The sequence below is a fragment of the Perna viridis genome, chromosome 7, assembly GCF_037379345.1.
Source record: "Perna viridis isolate PV_CMFRI_1.1 ecotype Kerala chromosome 7, ASM3737934v1, whole genome shotgun sequence".
NCBI classification, from domain to species: domain Eukaryota; kingdom Metazoa; phylum Mollusca; class Bivalvia; order Mytilida; family Mytilidae; genus Perna; species Perna viridis.
The window spans coordinates 42,012,333-42,031,296 of NC_142451.1; the positions used below are offsets into that span (position 1 = coordinate 42,012,333).

The 18,964-nt window shown below is 31.8% G+C and overlaps 1 protein-coding gene across 7 annotated transcripts in view; it reads right to left on the reverse strand.

Moving 5' to 3' along the window:
• Positions 1 to 9,480: 9,480 nt before the first annotated feature.
• Positions 9,481 to 18,964, reverse strand: part of LOC148612762 (diacylglycerol kinase beta-like) — a 93,766-nt gene continuing 84,282 nt past the window's right edge. For all 7 annotated transcript variants that reach the window (XM_088594481.1, XM_088594484.1, XM_088594486.1 and 4 more), the window contains 3 exons: positions 18,594 to 18,654; positions 17,483 to 17,584; positions 9,481 to 16,308 (listed from right to left, as the gene is read on the reverse strand). In XM_088594481.1, coding sequence (XP_088450607.1) covers positions 17,495 to 17,584; positions 18,594 to 18,654 — 151 coding nt within the window. In that variant the 3' untranslated portion in view covers positions 9,481 to 16,308; positions 17,483 to 17,494. The remainder of the gene's footprint in view (positions 16,309 to 17,482; positions 17,585 to 18,593; positions 18,655 to 18,964) is intronic.

The window sequence follows — 18,964 nt, forward strand, 5'->3', positions numbered from 1 at the left end:
TATAACCAATTTAGATTTTATCTCTAATTGAGAAAAGATAAGAATACCATGCCGTCCGACTATTTCCCATTGTGGAAACTGTGTATACCTTTTGACTATTTTTTGCTACCTATAGTTAAAGACCATGGAACGTATGTACGCATGTATACAAGCATGTTCAGTAATGACTTAAGGCAGCTGAAAATGTTCACTTCGAAATGAAAAAGGAAGACATGAAAAAGGAAGAGTATGCTATACTTTTAAGCAATGAGAACTCACTTCTAATATTTTAATTTGTTCTGTTAGAATTAGTTCTTAATGCGGATGTGCAATGAGAACAGTTCCTAGCCCTGACATATGCAACATACAAGCTTAAGAACTTATTAACGTCATGGCTGAAAAGTTCCCAAACAAGCACAACTGAATTAGCTCCGAGATGATGGCTTTATTGTCTTTAACGGGTCTTTTGATCAACTTCAAATGTTATTTAACGTTGCTAATACGAACCTGGACTACTCAAACATACTTATTCGTTATCTAAGTCCTCAGTAAATTTCTGAGAGAAAGTGCAAATAAATCCAAATCAAATAGGGAGAAACCTCACGATATTTAACAGTTAATAGTAGTCCAATGTTCCTAATGCACAAATCTCAAAAGTTTTAATTCATTAAAAAGTTACTCGACTGCAAAATATACAGCTTGTGCTACCCACTAGAAGAGCGTGTGGTCTCAGACTTAAGTCAATAAAAAAATAATAAAAAGTTATTAACACTATCCAACATTACACACAATCTCGTATTGGTTATGAAAGCAGAAAGCACTGGTCTTATATAATTAACGACCCTGAATGCTCTCAACTATTAGAACCACAACTAAAGCAGACCCTGGTCAAACCTTTATAATGCACGTCTTTCATGAACAATTAATCTATAAATATTACTCTATAGCACTTTTAATCTGTTGAAGATGAAATCATCACATGTGTATACCGTTCTTTATATATGCATCTTTTACATAATACATTTAAACGTAATCACGAAACTAATTGATATTTTCACTGTATGATATGAAGCCAATGCAACATTCCTCAAATATACTTGTGATATGTGTAAATGTATTACAAAATACATTCGATTCCACTTAACTATAATTTTTCATCCGCCGTTGAAACTTTTTTTCCCTTAAGACTGCCTCAATGATTGCAGGATGGAGTGTGGAGACATTATACGAAACAGGAAAAGCTGCCCGGGCTGCAATAGAAATGGAACGCTAAAACCTTGATATTTTGGGACGAAGTTAGATGGACATCATGTGGAGTGGTCATACTATTTTCAGGGCAAACTCTACTGTACTCTAGACCACAAACGAGGATGGCAACCATCAACATAGAGTAGAAATCTCTCTCAACATGAATGCCAAATCATCATTCACTGAATGAAATCCTGTGAGTGAAAGATTTATCGTGGCAAGATTTATGTCAAAGATACATAAAGTAACATTTATTCAATGCTACGCTCCTACCAACGTAGCAGAGGATGAAGACAAAGAAGAGTTTTACAACCAGCTCCAAGCTACCCAAGATTGAACAAGACTTGGGGCATCTTGATTGTAATGGGTGACATGAACGCCAAAGTTTGAAAAGATAACACAGGGAGGCGAACAACTCATCACGGGGAAGGAAGGAATTGGTAACATCAACGAAAATGGAGAACTCATAATGCAGATTTTTGCTTCCAGAACGATCTGATCATAGGAGGTTACATGACATTCCAACTCCCTCACAAGGATATACACAAAACAACCCGGGTGTCTCCAGAAATGACAACTAGAAACCAGATAGACCACGTAACAGTCGCCAGGAGATGGAGAAATAACATGACAGCCGTTAGAGCTTATCGAGTTGCTGATATAGCATCCGATCATCAACTTGTGGTGGCTAAATTGAAGATCAAGATAGCCATAGCAACCAGACAAGATCAGATTAAAAGGCAAAAGTTTAACATAAGGAATAGGCGCAGTAGACAAACAGTTGGAAAGAGTAAAATCCACATGTAACACCACATGCCAAGAAGAACTTGGATCATCAAAGAAGGAATACAAGCCATGGTTATCTGACGATACAATCGAGACACTTGATAAGCATAGGTCTGTTAAGATATAATTTGACCAGGTCAAGACAAGATTGCTGAAAGAATGGTTGACGAGCGAATATGTAAGCATTAGGAAAGAAGTAAAGAAAAAGGAACAAACAAAAAGGAGTACAAGATCACACACCAACTGACAGGTAGAAAGACCAACACATCTAATCCAGTTAAAGACAAAGATGGCAATGTGATAACAAACCTAGATCGACCACTTTTAAATGGAGAAGATGCTTCTGATCTACCTCCTGGAGAAGACTTTGATGTTGATATATACTGGCCCAATCTCGAAGGATGAAATCATAAAAGCCCTACGAAATAGGACTGGAAAAGCCCCGGGACCGAACCAAATTTCCACCTGAGGTCTTCAAGATCAACCCGGAATAAACCGACAACATCTCCATTAATTTGATTGATTGATTGATTAATTGATTGTTGGGGTTTAACGCCCGAGCAGTATTATTTCACCTGTTCTGCTGACACTCTGACCTGCACGGGGCCCTTCATCACATTGCATGACCTGTTTGAAAACATCTGGGCAACAGTCGAAATCCCTGAAGAGTGGAGTTTAAGCTACATCATTATGCTTCCAAAGAGGGGCGGCCTGCGCAACTGCCAAAAACTGGAGAGGAATTCGGGTACTCTCCAGATTCCGATGCGGTCGATCACGTATTGACCAAGTTGCCACATTACAGGTCATCATCGAGGAGTAAATAGAATGGCAATCAGCGCTCTTCATAATCTTCGTGGACTTCAAGGAGGCCTTAACATAGTTAACAGAAATGCACTATGGAAGGTACTAAGACACTGGAATCCCTGTCAAATTGTAAAAATTATCCAAGGACTCTACAAAACACCAAATGCCAAGTCATCCACAATTCAACACTCTCACCATTCTTCAATGAACATACAAGAAATATTCCAAGGTTGTCTCCTGTCACCCCTTATTTTCTATATAAGTGTGCAAGAATTTTAATTAGATATAATATACAATCATGAATTTACTCATAGATTGCTTCTTGCCTAATTTATATATTTTGGGGTGCTAAAAAGCTATAAAGTCTAGATTGGCCATGAATAACTGATTGTGACGTGGGCTGCATCCCTGCACAAGTCCCAGACTTCCTCGTGCTATCGCAGGGCCAACCGAGTCTCAAATGTTCTCGTGCTATCGCAGGGGAAGCTAATCCCGGCGAGCATGAGTCCCAGACTTTCTCGTGCTCTGTATGGTTTAGAAAAAAGAAGCAGCTCCTCATCAATTCCTGGCTACAGACAAAGCCATGTCTTGTTTCGACCAAGTAAATTTCATCCAACCCTTACCAAAAATATGGGGTGGTTGGGAGGATTTTATTTTTTGTTTTTTACTCCTTACCAGATATTAGCCATATCAGTTTCATAAGAGAAACATTATTTTGGTCACCAAGAAATGAAAGATATGAATATTATAGTGCCTAAATACAAGAAACTAAAGTAAAAAAATCCTGATTTTGAAATTACCGCCCCATTTTAAAAAAAAGTCATTTATTAGGAGCTGAAGGGGACATAAACCCATTAATTAATTTTATTTGGTCTTAATAATACTACAATATCTGATTATCTGAGTCTTTACTTTCATATGTCCTCCCTTGATATCTATATAATATTTTACATTTATTGTTTATCGTAAATTTGACCAGCAAACAAAAAAAACCCTGCCATATCCCTGAAAAAAAATGTTATGATTCAATTGCTATTGAAAAAAAAAAACTTTAAAAAGAGCAGAAAAAAAAAATTTAGCAACATTGAAAATCCCAGCCCCCCACCATCTCGGTATAAAAATGGTCGGTGCCTTAAACAGGAAACATTAATTTGAAAGGCGGTATATATGAATTTACGCACCCGAATTCGTCGTAGTGATTGTGAATTCAAAATTTCATAATGTGTTCATTCTCGTTAATCAAGTCAAAATTCACCAAGTAAAAATGTAGTTGCCTATATCTTACAATAAAATACCTATCAATGTTTAGTAATGATTCTCAGGCTCTTAACTTTATTCAGCAAAATTATTTGATTCAAAACGGTAGTGAGGTGTGTGCATGTACTTTTCATATCAATTTATCTTTCCGAATATGTGAGTAATCCTTCGAGGGTTTCAAAGGAGACAACGCCGAAACATGTTGCACAAGTAGACGGACAGATGGATATGTTCCTCTGTCGTTATGTGACGGATGACAAACACAACACTTTTCTCTACGAAAATGGAGTTGTATTTCGTGAAAGTACTGTATTTGATACAAAACTCATATACTTCCGAATGACCTACATTTTCATTGCAATCGGCCCCAAATACTAATTTGAAAATGTTGGTTGATGTTTGATACTGAACATTCAAAGTTTCTTGAATGTGTTTGACAAAGAAATTTGAAGTTTGCATTTCATAGTACCCTATCAATTTCAATTGTATGATCAGAATCCACATGTTTTACAGTTACACCAAAAACAAACATATACAATGTGTTACTTATATTCTCATTGTTTCAGTATGTAGTTTTTACACCACAGAGGTCTTTTATCAGTCTTTTATTTATCATTCTCTTCTTTGGAATAAAGTAAGCAAAGGGGGAGAGTATGTCTACCTTACCGGTGCACCTGATATTCGCTCCAATTTTTAGTCCATTGTTAATTTAATAATTTATTGTTCAAAGCCATCTTTGGAATCATATTATGTGTAGTATACTCCGGGTCGTTTTGTTTTCTATGGGTCTTTCGAGATTTGTATAAGATGTTGACTGTAGTGACCGCTGATTTAAAAAGCAGTGTTGTAAAAATTCCTCTTAATGAAAGGTTCTAATAAGTAGTAAAGATGGTAGCATTTCTTGTTGTTTGTGTATTATGTTGTTTATCAGATCGGTGTAAATGGGTTTGTTTAAACAAAATACTGTCATGATTCAAGCAAAAATAAATTTAGAAACATTATTTATGGCGTAAACAACGATCATTTATCTATTATTTGTGAAAGAGTTTACAACCTTTAAAGATAGTACTCATCGTACATGTACATTACGTACGAGTATAGTTTTGTCGCTATAGGGTGTTCGCTGTTCATGTTCAGTTATCTTTGTCAGATTAACTGACTCTTCTGGTCTTATCACTTCAATAGCATAAATACTTTTCCTGATGCACCCGCTGTTCTCTTTATTATTTCATCACTTTGAAACACACTTAAACACGCTATTTGAGGTTTTTTTTTATGAAATTCTTGTTATTGTTTTTCCGGAGTTTTTGATAGTTAAATCTATCATGGAATATCCAAAGAAATGTTTTCCCCGCCAAACTTTCAAATGCTTATATCTCAAAACTTAAGGAGCACACTGATCCATTATGTTTTTCAATTCATATTGTTCTAGCATAAAAGATCTTAAAATATATTACAACAATTTCAAATCCTTGTTATTTTTAAACAGAGTAGCAAACATCCTTAAACATAGATGTTTAGAAAAACGGCCTTTATTTGGGCCTAAAGATTTGGAACATGTATGTTCCATATCAAAAATGCTAAATTTGACTAATACAACGCCATATTAATATGTGGATTCAAACATATCTACTTTTATTCTCTCAGTTCCATGGTAAAACTTAACAATGACAGAGACAGATCTAAACAATTCCACTTTAAGAATGTCAATCTTATCCTTTTTAGAAGATTCTTAATAGTAAAAAACATGAACAGGTGCATCTTTTTTTTTCAATTTTGGAAACTTCAACTAATGCAACACATCTGATATAGTAGTGCGTTGTTTCTTGAGTGTGCATGATAATCCTTATTTGAAAATTCAAAATGGCCGCCAAAAAAATCAACAAAATTTCAAATTGTTCGATTTCGATGAAGATTATTTTCTAGGGTAAACATGGCATTCTTAATTCAATAGGGCTTCAGAATTTGGTCGAATTCAACCATTTTCCCGGTTTTGGCGACTTTTGTGTTTTAAGTAGCACTCCAGCTAAGAATTGTGCAATATGTGATTCATGGGTAAAAAGCCTACATATTTTTATTTTTGATATTTTGTTTGAATTGCCATAGTAAACATAGTAAACATAGAAATTAACATTCAGTTTTTCATATAACCCGTGCTCTTAGGAGATAAAAATTGTATAGAATGCACTGTATGTTTCAAAATTAAGGGAGATAACTCTGTAAATGACGCTCAAATACAATAGAATTTACTGGATTTTCAATGTTGGTGATCTCCTAAGAGCAGGCAGATTTGAATGAATAATAACACATTCCATAGTATAGACCCATAAAACAACTTAATTACAAAAATAAAAATATGTAGCCTTTTTTAGGGTGTATCACATTTTTACAGATTTTGCATGATTCTTACAAAGACTGGTACTTAATTGCTTATCACTATTGTTATGGACACCTTAACAGAGACCACAAAATGGTTAATTTTCATATAATACTCGTTGTATATCCAAAGAATTCTTTTACGCATCTTTATTGTCACCGTCGTGTAGACAAACTACCAAAGCATAGATTGTCGGATTAAAGTCTTTTTGCAATTTCTACTATTTGATACAACACTTCACTCAATAAAAAATAATATGGCCTTCTTTTAGTGTAATTTACAGACATGCGGGTCTTTTTTCGTAAAGCACAGCACCTAGACATATAATTTATGAACAGTCCCAAGTAATAATTTATCGGTTCCATTATGTTATTTAATGCTTAAGTTGCTTGTTATACCATCAAGGGTAAACACGTTCTGGTCACTATCTGACAAAAAACCTCGAGGATATTAAGTAGTATTCCAGCTGAGATTCATGCAAAATGGGATTCATGGTCGGAAAGCCTACGTATTTTTATTTTTGATATTTTGTTTAAAATGTTATAGTTAAGAGTAATTAACATATGACTTATCTTACAATTCGTGCTATTAGGAAGTAAAAATTGTATAGAATGTACTGTAGAATTCAAAATTATGGGAGACAACTCTGTAAATGACACTAAAATACAATAGATTCTGATGAAAATTCAATGTGGATTATCTCCTAAGAGCAGACACAATGGAATGAAAGATTATACCTTTTATTATATAGAACAATCAAACAACTCAATAACAAAAATAAAATTGTGTAGCATTTTTGGGGGTGTATCACATATTACAGAATTTGCATGATTCTTACAAAGACTGCTGCTTAAATGAATGAATGAATATTGAAAAGTTCAGATATTTTGTTCCTGTATAGTTATGCAATAAACCGTACCTTTGAAATAGTCAGTTCAGTATAACCTGACTAGTTGTTGATTAGTCATTCAGAGTACAGCGAAATCTGTCCAAACCTTACCCTGAATAAACTTAAATCCTGTCTAAAGCAGACAAGTTCATTCGTACCAGTGAACATATATTTTAACTTATGTAATCAGAACACCAGGCCACGGCGCCACAAAAGTTAAAAAAAATACTTAAGTCTTAGAATATTCTTAATTTCCATGGCAACTCCTATCGAAGTCTTTGAAATTAGTGACATCACAAACATTTAAGATTTTTTCTCAGATTTAAGTAATTTTTCCAAGTCTGTGTCGCTAAGCCCAGACTGAACATATTCTACAGCCCAAAGATGGTTCGGTTAGAAAGGTTGCAGAGTTATTACATCCATTGAATTCATCTCCTGACAAGGCAATACCTGCTTTTTCCGACGCAGTCGGTATAGTTTCGCTTTTCACCCTTTGACCTTAAAGACGCTCTTCTATCGAAACGCACGTCACCTGATCGCAATTCTGTTTCCTGATTGGCTAAATACTGATAACTTATTGGCGTTCGAAAAAACTGTATCGAAAATTGCGTGCCAAATGTTATTTCCTGATTGAAATGTAGAAAATTATAAGTAAAAGAAAGAAAAAATTATTGCGTCGGCTATTTTTTTAAAGATAGTACTTTTTCCTTCTACCTTGCAATGTTATATGAAAGTATGGGGAGATTACTCTATTCAAGTACAGTAGTTTCGCTCGTATATTTACAAGGCATTTTAGGCCGATTTAGATAGATTTTAGGCTTCTGTCTGTGCAATATCGACATTTACAGTTTCAAATTGTCACGAATACGGAAAGAAAGAAAGGAAAAGTAAAAAAAATCATTCATACTGAATTTAAATTGGCATCGATGGTAGATTCTTAAGATTTGTATTTCAATTAAAATACAAGCGAACTCGAATGTACAAATGAAAAAAAGAAAGAAAACACATTAAAGGGAAACAAAAAAGAGCCCTTTTTTCAAACCAACTACAAGGACACATATGAGTAATGCTTCTATAACCTATAAATGCTAAAGCAATTGATTAGAATCTTTTAAGTATCATTGATGTTAAAATTAATTTGCAGTTCTGAACAGAACCAAATGTTGGAAACAATCTGTCGCGTGTAACACTATTCACCTGATAATCCAAAATTTTCATGTTAAAGATTTTATCATGTTAATTTCTTTTTCATCTATTTTTCTTCACGGTGATAACACGCATGATCATTTGTTTGTCTGTAATAGTCTAAGGCATAAACATTGTCGCACAATTAAATGAAACTTATTGAACTCATGAGCATAGTTAATGGAGGATCACAAGGGTAATAAGATTTAAACAAATTTCTTCATAAAATGGTCAGTGGAGCGGACGGAGACTTATTAAGCACAGGATGATATTTTTGATTTAGAAATCAGGGGCGGATCCATGATTTTAGGTTGGGGGGTCACAGTTAAAATTTGCGAAAAAATTTTTTAGGTTAAATTTTTCAAATTTTCTTCTAGAGTGAGTGCAATGTAGATATCTTTTGTGTTAAAATTAGCGAGAAATTAAAGTTTCAACCTAAAGCCGCCTAAATCTACCCCTGACAACCCATGCTTTGCAAATTTTGGGGGCCGCCCGAATCCAACCCTGGAAATATAAAAATTTCGAACCAAGCATTTTTATTGTCTTGTTTGTCGTTGGATTCTTTTTCCTTCTGAATCAAATGTTTCATAATAAACATTTAACTAACACCTTTATAGAAAACAATCTTGAGTTTTCGGTTTACGTTAATACTTATAGAAAGGGAGACGGACGGAGTGGAAATCAAGGGAAACTGAATTAGAATAATATATTTAAGGACTGTTTTTTTTTTTTATTTTTGACCGAAATAACAAGTGTAAACCGTCCCAGAGTTGAATATGCAAGCATTACTTGATCAATTATTAAAACAATAACTTTTATTTAATTTCTAATCGATTCTCATCATAATTAAGATTTATTCCTCATCACAGCCTTCTTTAACTTCAATTTATTAAATACACGGGGCGCGCACGCTACCCGAGAACAACTTGAATCGACAACACAAACTATTCTGTGATATGGTTAAACATTTTATTTCATTTATAACAAAGATATATAGTCAACATACATTTTGAAATAACATTATTTTCTCTATCACAAACAAACAATGTCCTATATATTTTATGACAATTAACACACACATTAGTATACAAAAAGTGGTTGTACCATAATTACAAATACAGACACAAAACTTAAAACGATTATGTTAAAGTGCTTACTGCCTAATACTTCAGAGCTACTAGCCTCTGGTCATATAAAATTAATTGGTGTGACAGCGTAACTATGCAAAACCAATTTCATGCAGATAATCATTGAATACGACATTTTAGGCAGTTTTTTTTTAGTTTATACTTTAAGTTCTCTTTTTTAATGTGTGAACTCAAAGCCATCTTCAACCTATTTTTTTCTATTCAGATGATGTATTGCTGAACAGTAGATTTAATTAGAGGAAAATGGTGGCTCGACTACAATAACATATTTCTTTATGAGTAACATATTTTTTAAAGAAATGTTAAATGTTAACAAATTGTTAATCATTGTTGTAGAATACTTTTTAATGACCGAATATGATCTCTATTGTTGTAGAATATATATTATTTTTAATATAGAAGAGTTTGACAAGAGGTTTATCTGAAGTCACTTTTAAATTTAAATATTTTAATGTTTAAATTATCAGATGCGCTAAAGCACAAAATGTACCGGTCCCTCTTTAGTACAGTAAAAGAAGTCAATTTTCGAAATCAAACAATGGGAATTGAATAATGAAAATACACCCAAAAATATGGGTGAACAGTGATATATAATAAAACGTCCTAAAGACGGCCATCTAAAAATTTATTTTCGAAAATTATTCACCCTTTTTGTCGTTAACGCTTTAATATTTATACCTTTTAAACAGCAAAGCAGCGTGAAACGTTAACAAACACTTAAAATTTTCCACAGCTATTGCTACAATAAACTTGTGAGATCAAATGTTTACAATGACAGCCAAATATATATATTTATGGCGAAGAATTAAATAGTGTTTTTGTCTACTCCTTTACTTTCATTTTTAAAATTTTCAATTTAAGACGCAGTTTAGCGCTATCATAACATCAAATTTTGTTTTTTAATAATTATAATTATATTTCATACTTATAATTTGTCTAGTAAATTATCAGTTGTCATTGTTTATCTGGGAATTTTATACTAATGTGATATTGCACATTTCGCATTTTGTTTGTATAGTTTTTTTACCATGATTATTTTAACCAATATAACATTTTATAGAATTTCATATAAAATTAAAAGTTTGAAAATTTCCGTACACAAAATAAATGTTTTTAATTTTACCATACTAATTTTTAAGTCAAACAAGCTTTTAAAATAATTAATTAATAACATATCATTTGTACATCATTTCAATCACTATTATTTCATAAAAAAATCTATGCTTGTATGATTTTGCAAGATGACAGAAAAGAATGCTCCATGTAATAAGTATGACCTAGCATGAGTAACATTGATTCAACCTTTATCTCGGTTTTAATGGATTTTGTTATACTAAGAAATCTTTCTGAACAGAACCATGTGTTCGGATTTGACAGGTGTTCTGTTTAAACAGATTTCAAATCATTGGAATTGGTATAAAGCAAGTCAGATAGGTTACCGGTATATCCAGGATTCAGATTTGACATGTATCTATATATCAACATTGGGTTTGAAATAAAACTTATTTAATATGCTCATAGACTTCACTCAAAGTCGAATTTAACCTTCAGCATCGTCCTTATATCAACATTGCATTTGAAATAACCTTCAGCATTGTCCTTATATCAACATTGCATTTGAAATATGCTCATAGACTTCACTCAAAGTTGAATCTAACCTTCAGCATTGTCCTATACATTCAAATCAAGAAACTAGAGTATTCTACATAACATGAAGAAAATTGCACATTTAGGGTAACGTGAATATTTATGGAAGTGAATACATTGTAAAAATTCTACATCATATAACACTGAAAAAGAAACAATTTTGAGCAATGTTTAGGTTATATTTTTCCACCATTTGATCATTATAGGGTAAGTCTTTGGTGACATGTTCATGTAATAATTAAAGCCATCACTGAAATAGTGTTGGACAGATAGTGTAACAGTAACTCAACATCTATTATCCTCTGATTATGAACATTTAAAATATTTCATTGTAACTAGCATATGTAATATCATCATTAAAAACCTTTTTTTTATAGTTGGGTACTTATTAATACTATCAGATGTTTTTTTCATACAATGACTGGAATCCATCAATGTATTATAGCCTTATAAAGTAACAAATTTTTGAACAAGAAAATATTGAAATTTTAATACATGTACAAAATACTTTCGACCATAATCTTCAAACAAGAACTAGTCAGAAAATTAATTGATAAAAATAGTCATATGCAGAGTCACAATTCCCTAACAACATATGATCATTCTAAAATTCAACTCCAAGCAGGCTACAATATCCACTTATCATTAGGAAATAGAAAAAGACTATTTAAACCTTAATTTTGTCATGGTAAAGAATAATTTATCTCAAAGCTTTTCAATGAATAAGAATCGATGCATGACGAATACTGAAAAAAAACCCCACATTTTTGAGCTTCTACATAGAATAATATACTATTTCACCTAAAACAAATTTTGAATTCATTAGCACAAAATAAATAAAAAGACTGACCATCCAGAAGAATCCTCTTTATCTGGCTAATTTTGGACCAGGGAATTTTTGTACTTAAGATACTACTTGTTATTAAAACTGTTTGTTTTAAATGTGATTACATTATTTAAAACTACATGCTTTCTGTTTTTAAAACTGCAATGAATTCCTGTTATGTTCGAAAAGATGGAGTCGATTTATTGAAAATTTATGTACATTCTACATGCTATGTCTCTGTCAAGAAGCTTTTACTTCATTATCTTGAGAAGCCAATGGAATTTTTATACACCATTCTTGTTATTATTAGTTCCTGCAAAGATGCTGAACATTTTCAGAGTGTGTTTGACTGGTTTAGGATAAAATGGTGGAAAATTTAAGCAGAAAAAAAATTATATACTTAATGATTGTAAAATTTAAGTTGAAAAAAAGCTGTGAGTATCTATGCACTTCAACCCAATTTGGAAAGATTATCTATGAGGCATACTGAACAGTTATGTGCATGCTAAAGATATGCATGAATGCCTTAAACTTTGTTTTTGTCCAACATTCAGACAGAGCTATACTTTCAACCTACCAATTTTAAAAACAGCAACAGGGTCTATTTCAGAACCAACAAAAGTGTTTTATCATATATGATTTTATATTACAAAAGTATGAGATTCATCAGGGCACCTGTGTAATCAAACACATATTCCCTATAATACAGGTTTGTGCTTAAATGTTCTGATCAATGATTATAATTTTGAGCCTTCTTATAAACCTCTGTAAACACCACCACACACTGAGCAATGGAAACTTGCATATTGATGTACAACAAAGACACTTTACCAATTTTGTTTTAATCAACATCTAAGGAAGCAATCATTTGATATTCAGGAGGTGCAGGACTTTTTATTGCAGAATATTTTTTTCAATCATGAATTTTGTTCTTCCCTTCTTTACCATAATGAGCTTTTTGTAAATGGAATGAAAAACATTGTTCATTCTGTCATTTTTTTTCAAAATAAATATGAATCCATTCCCTCCTGTTAAAATCAGATAGTTGCTTTCTAACTCCATAAAAGTTATAACCCTATTAAGCTTTTAGTCTTGGCATGACTAAGTCCAGAGCTGTTGCCAGAAAGAATGTAATGTAGCAAAAACAATCCCTCTAAAAGTACCACTACACATTTAAATTAGGCAGAATCAATTGAAAGTGGGACTACACAGGCAAATATTTTTCACGTGAAATTCATGTTAATTGAGCTTCACAGGAAATTCATGTCAAATTCACATGAAATTAACATGATTTTCATGTGAAATTCACTAAACACAAATTTCATGTGAACATTTCATGTTAATTTCACATGAAGGCTCCATTCACCCAAATTTCATGTGAACTCTGTCACTTAGTTTATTTGCTCAATTCAGGTGAAAATCAAGTGAAATTCATGTGAAAATCATGTGAAATAATTTTGCCTGTGTACCTGATAAATTTTTTATAAAGAAATCAAAACTTGAAAGTGATTTTTCAGGATTAGAATTTTCAGTTTGTATGAGTGTTCACAAGGAAGTGTTAGAGACAAACAATAAAACATTTTTACATCCCATACCAATTTTCTTTGAGGATGATTAAGAATACTAATATACAATAGACCTGTTTTTTTGTTAAATAATACTTAAATACATCATGAGTCTTTATAAATAAAAGCAGGTTCAACCAAAATTAATGAGATTTCTATGAAAGAAAGTAGTAAAAAATTAATAAACTCTGAAACAGAACTAATCTCTCAGATACTTTAAGCAACAGCACTGGTACTTACATGATAGGACTAAAAATTCTAAGTTCTAAAACACGGTGAAAAATCCTAATTAAACTAATAACATGATATATATATCTAATATGGTTTTAAGGAAGCCATTTTGATGGTTTAACATTAAATATAAAATATAACTCACAATCAAAAACAAGGAATAAACAAAAAGAACAATAAGGCCAACTCAATATAACTTCTTGGTTCATAGGTCATTCTACATCTAGATTGGAGGTGTCTTATTACCCATTTTTATAGCCAAAAAAGTAAAATAAAGTAAATTACCTTTTTCTTTAAGTTTATGAATGTAAACAATGTAAACATCAGCAGCAAAATAAAAAGCTGAAAAGGTCAAATGGTCAAAAGAAATGTGTCGTTTCTTCATTGTTTTTCATTGCAGTGGCCTGAGAACCAAGATGTTAATTTTGAATGGCCTAATAATGACTCCAAAATTTATTTTAAGCCCATAACTTAATGATATATGTTTTATCAATTATGAAGTGCTTTCCACTATGCAGTTCATTCTAATTAAACAACCAATTCATGTTTCATTATTGGCATCTACCCAGGGTAGTTCATTGCAAATGGCATTCCACACAAACAGGAAGTAGAATTAGTAAAGGAAGGTAGTACTGTATAATGGAAAGTAACTATGGTTTCATGATATTTTCAAAGTTTGTGAGGACTCATCTACCTCACGGTAAGAAACACAACCAAGCATATGTATGATAGCAGGATAAATATGACAGAAACAATAAATTCTTAAGGAGGTAGACCTAAGGTAAGGGAAATATCTCTTGAAATCTGTGATATGTTTGTATCATATCTTCAATTTGACCAAAGCCACTCCAGGTTTCATTTGAAACAGAATGAAATCAGTCCAATTAACTTTGATGCTTACATGAGATTGATGTAAGATGCTGAATACATACACTCCAATGATTTGTAAGAGTTATGTCCCTTACACTAGGTCTACCTCCTTAAATGCCGTCCACAACTGCTACACTATTGCTAGCAAAATGCTTCTGAGATGAAACTTTTACTTGATAAATCATACATTATGATACAATTCAACTTATTTTTCTTGCAGTTTTGTAAAAATTATCTTTATTACAAGTGTAAAAAATAAAACCAATCGAATAATGTATAGTTTGAAAAAATTGTTGATAGTGTAAAGAGATATTATCTTAACAACAAATGGCAGAAAAACAGATATAGAATTGTAATGTGTAAATAAACTATAAAATTGAAAACATTATCATATATCTGAAACTTACTATTAAGACAACTAAAATAGCATTATATTATTTTTTGCATTTGTATCTAAATGTCCCAAGAACCACGATATTGACTATAATTGGCCTTATCTACTCAATAGTTCAGCCAATATAAATGATATTTTTATCATAAAAAATTTGCAAGCCCTAATTTTTCTATAAAAAGCTGGAAATTAACGAGAAAAGGATTTGTAATTGGTATCACTGCTCCTTCCTAGAAAATTGTTTTTCTTAAAGAAATTATCAAAACTACAGTGAAATCTCCATTGGGTGGAGTAAAACGCATAACATATTGTCAAACCCTATGGAAAATTGAAGAAGTTTCTGACCCCCTTCCCCCCCCCCCCCCCCAAAAAAAAAAATGTCTGTTTCCCGTTACTCTACCAATCCTATTTTTTTGCGCCTACCCTTAATATTTCATGGTCAGTTTGGCACAAGTACAATTAAATCTAGAATTACAAAAATAAAAATATGTAGAATTTTTCGAGGTGTATTACATTTTTCATATATTGCATGATTCTTACAAAGATGGCTACTTGAGAAGTTAATACATTATTGTTATCAGTTGAATGGTTGTATTAAAATTCATTAAAACTACCATTAAGGAACCTTTATTAAACAAGAATCATGTTTTTTTAATAAAATTAAATGTATCTTACAAATATAGAAATGTTGAAATCAATTAATGCCTGTTAGAACCTTTTTGCAATCAACAGAAAAACTTTCAGAATAAAATAAGGGGATAACTTTTTAAACTGGGCAAAAAAACTACTATATAGAGTAAGGCTTTAAAACAAAAACAAAAAACTCAAAGTTGTTTTGGATGTTTTGATATGAACCAAAGAAACAGGGAGTTAAAAGTAAACCAGGATGTTACAGTTTGATACTGGCCGAATTTAGGTGTGAGCTTTTTTCTGTGACAGTATTATGTATTATGAGCGTTTTAGTTATGATGGTCTCTTCCTGCTGACATCTTTGGCCTGAAGCAGGGAAGATGGCTGACCAGCAGCCGTTCCCATGGCGACAGCACACTGAATGTTTATTGATGATGCTGCCCTTGGTTCAGTATTGTATTCAGTTGATGAACACCTACAAACATTTAAAAGAATCTTTATTTTTCAGTCAGGAATACTCAGTTAATCATAAATAATTCCTAGCACTTTTTATAGTTCTAAATTTTTAACTCCAGCTTCAACAATAACGATTTTCTTTCCTGACTGACATTCAGAAATCATATGCTTTTTTAATTCTTATTATATGCGACTGAATTCAACACAAATGTTAAAGTTATTTCCCTTCTCAATAACATTTCATTTTATCGTTGTATCTAAAATCAATGAGCTCAGGCAGTCATTACCGTAAATGTACTGATATTGCTATTTTCACAGTACAGAAAAGCACAAAAAATAGTACACATGAAATTGGTTTTTAACACTATATATTGGTAACCATTTTTTGAATTCACGAAAATTGATCTTCATGAAAACTGGTATGTTCACTACACTTAATCCGTGAAAATTGAAATATTTACAGTATTGACTAATGAAAAAAAGAAACTCTGCATTCTTGTTCAAATTTAATAGTAAAAAAAAAAAACATCAAATGCACAAAAAATACTAATAATTGCAGATATTTGCCTGATTTTTTTACACAATGCCAAGGTAATGGTAAAGAACATTTTTAGCAGCAATTGAAAAATATGTGAATTCAACTTTCTGAGATTAAAAAAAAAAACATGATTCTTTACCTTAAAAACTGAAAAAGTCTACTTTATTGTACAATTCATTGTGTAAACTCTCCACAAAATAATGATAAAATCGTAATCACAATCCAAAATTTAAAAAAAGTGTGCTATTTTTCAAGATAAGATTTGTAAATTCATTCTCGCACCTCATACCTTTCTTAGTTACGAACATTTTTTTTACCAATTCCAAATCATGAAAACTTGAATTGGGATGTCTGAGAAATGAAAATAAGGTATTAATGTGCTAAAATAATGAAAGAAAAGCTTTCCATCTAGAAATCATTAAACTTGATCGGTATTCACAGTTTCTTTTTTTAAATTAGTATATTTAAGAAAGCAGATGTTTATGGTACAATCCATCCTGCTCGTGTATTGCTGGAGCAGCATACCAAATTTTGGGTAATCTTGGTGAAGAGTTTCCAACTTTTAGTTGAAGAAAATATATGGAAGAGAGAAGTATACATAAAATGAACCTATTTGTCCAAACTGAAAAGGAGGACAATAAACAATTCTATTTACCTGTAGTGGATATCATTTCTTGAATAACTTAAATAGTGACGACTTTTTACTAGAGGGTGGTCCCATTAGCATAGGAACCTGGTTTTTATGGGTTATGTTTATCTGAAAAAAAAGACAGTAAATTGTAATAATCAACATCATTTAAAAAATGTAAACAGAACAAATTGTAAATAAACCCAACGTCAGTCTTTGAATTTTGCTTTTTATTTTTAGAACAGATTGGACTCATGTTATTTTTCCTGATAATATTCATTTTCATTCATAAATTTCATAAAAATAAGAAATGAAAATCTTTATTTTGGTACTTTTTTGTAAGGATAGTTACCAATTTGGGGGGGGGGAGTCTAAGTTTGTAGATTCAAATTTTTCAATTCAATGATTTTCAGAAGTGCACCAAAATACAACAAATCCCAGTTTAATGTAAATATTTTAATTTTCTGTATGCTGTACACAAGTTTCAAGGAGTAAATTCATCAGCAACAATAGAACTTAAAATATAGAAAGAAGAAAATTCATCCACAATAAACATGAAGCTACATGTGTAGTTACAGAAAGATGTAATTGGAGATCTGCCGGAATCATTTACAATATTTACTTTATATATAAGAAGCCAAATTTTGAATTAATTCGTCCAATGGGAGCTGAGATAATTGCAACAAAATTTGGACTAAAAAAAAATGACAGATGAGAAAACTATGAGATTCCAATATACAACCCACTTGTTGATTGAGGTATTAGATTTTAATGGAAATAGCTTATTTCATTCCACTTTAAACCATGGGTATCCCAAAACACATATTCTTCCATTGTTCAATGTACTACTTTTAACCTACTATTTAGATAAACAGATTTTCAGACCTCTTATTATTTATTTTATTTGTTTACTGCCTTCATGACCCTATTCTATATCCATTTCTAACGAAATATTAGGTTGAAGCTATAAAAGTATAGGTTTGTATCTCATAAATATAATCCAATAATATTTTGACTGTTAATTTGAAAATAAAATGTGTGCATTGCTAATTTACAATAGAAAATTTCATGTATAAAAAACAATGCTAACAAAATATCAAGAAATCATTTGATCTCACACTGAAGTTGGTAAACTTACTGTACATGGAGGTTGTAACCAAGGCTCTCCATCTATCTGCATGGGGAATCTTTTTCTCGTTCTGGATAGAAAAAAAAATATGAGTACATCTAATTCAGTCTGTGAAATTACATCATAAAAAGGAAGAAATGTACCATTAGATCTACCTTGTCAAGTAAGAACCAATAGGTTGTTCCCATCTTTCCAGTTTTTGCCTTGATATTGCCATATCATTATATGAACTTTCCTTCTTTTGCTTATTGCCCAGAGTAGTTGCCTATCAGTATTTTGTTACAACCCTGGCCTTATTCAAAAAGTACAGGTAGAAATAATACAAATACAAAATTATTGTCCATCATACTGCATACCAAATGTTTTCATAAATAGTTCAC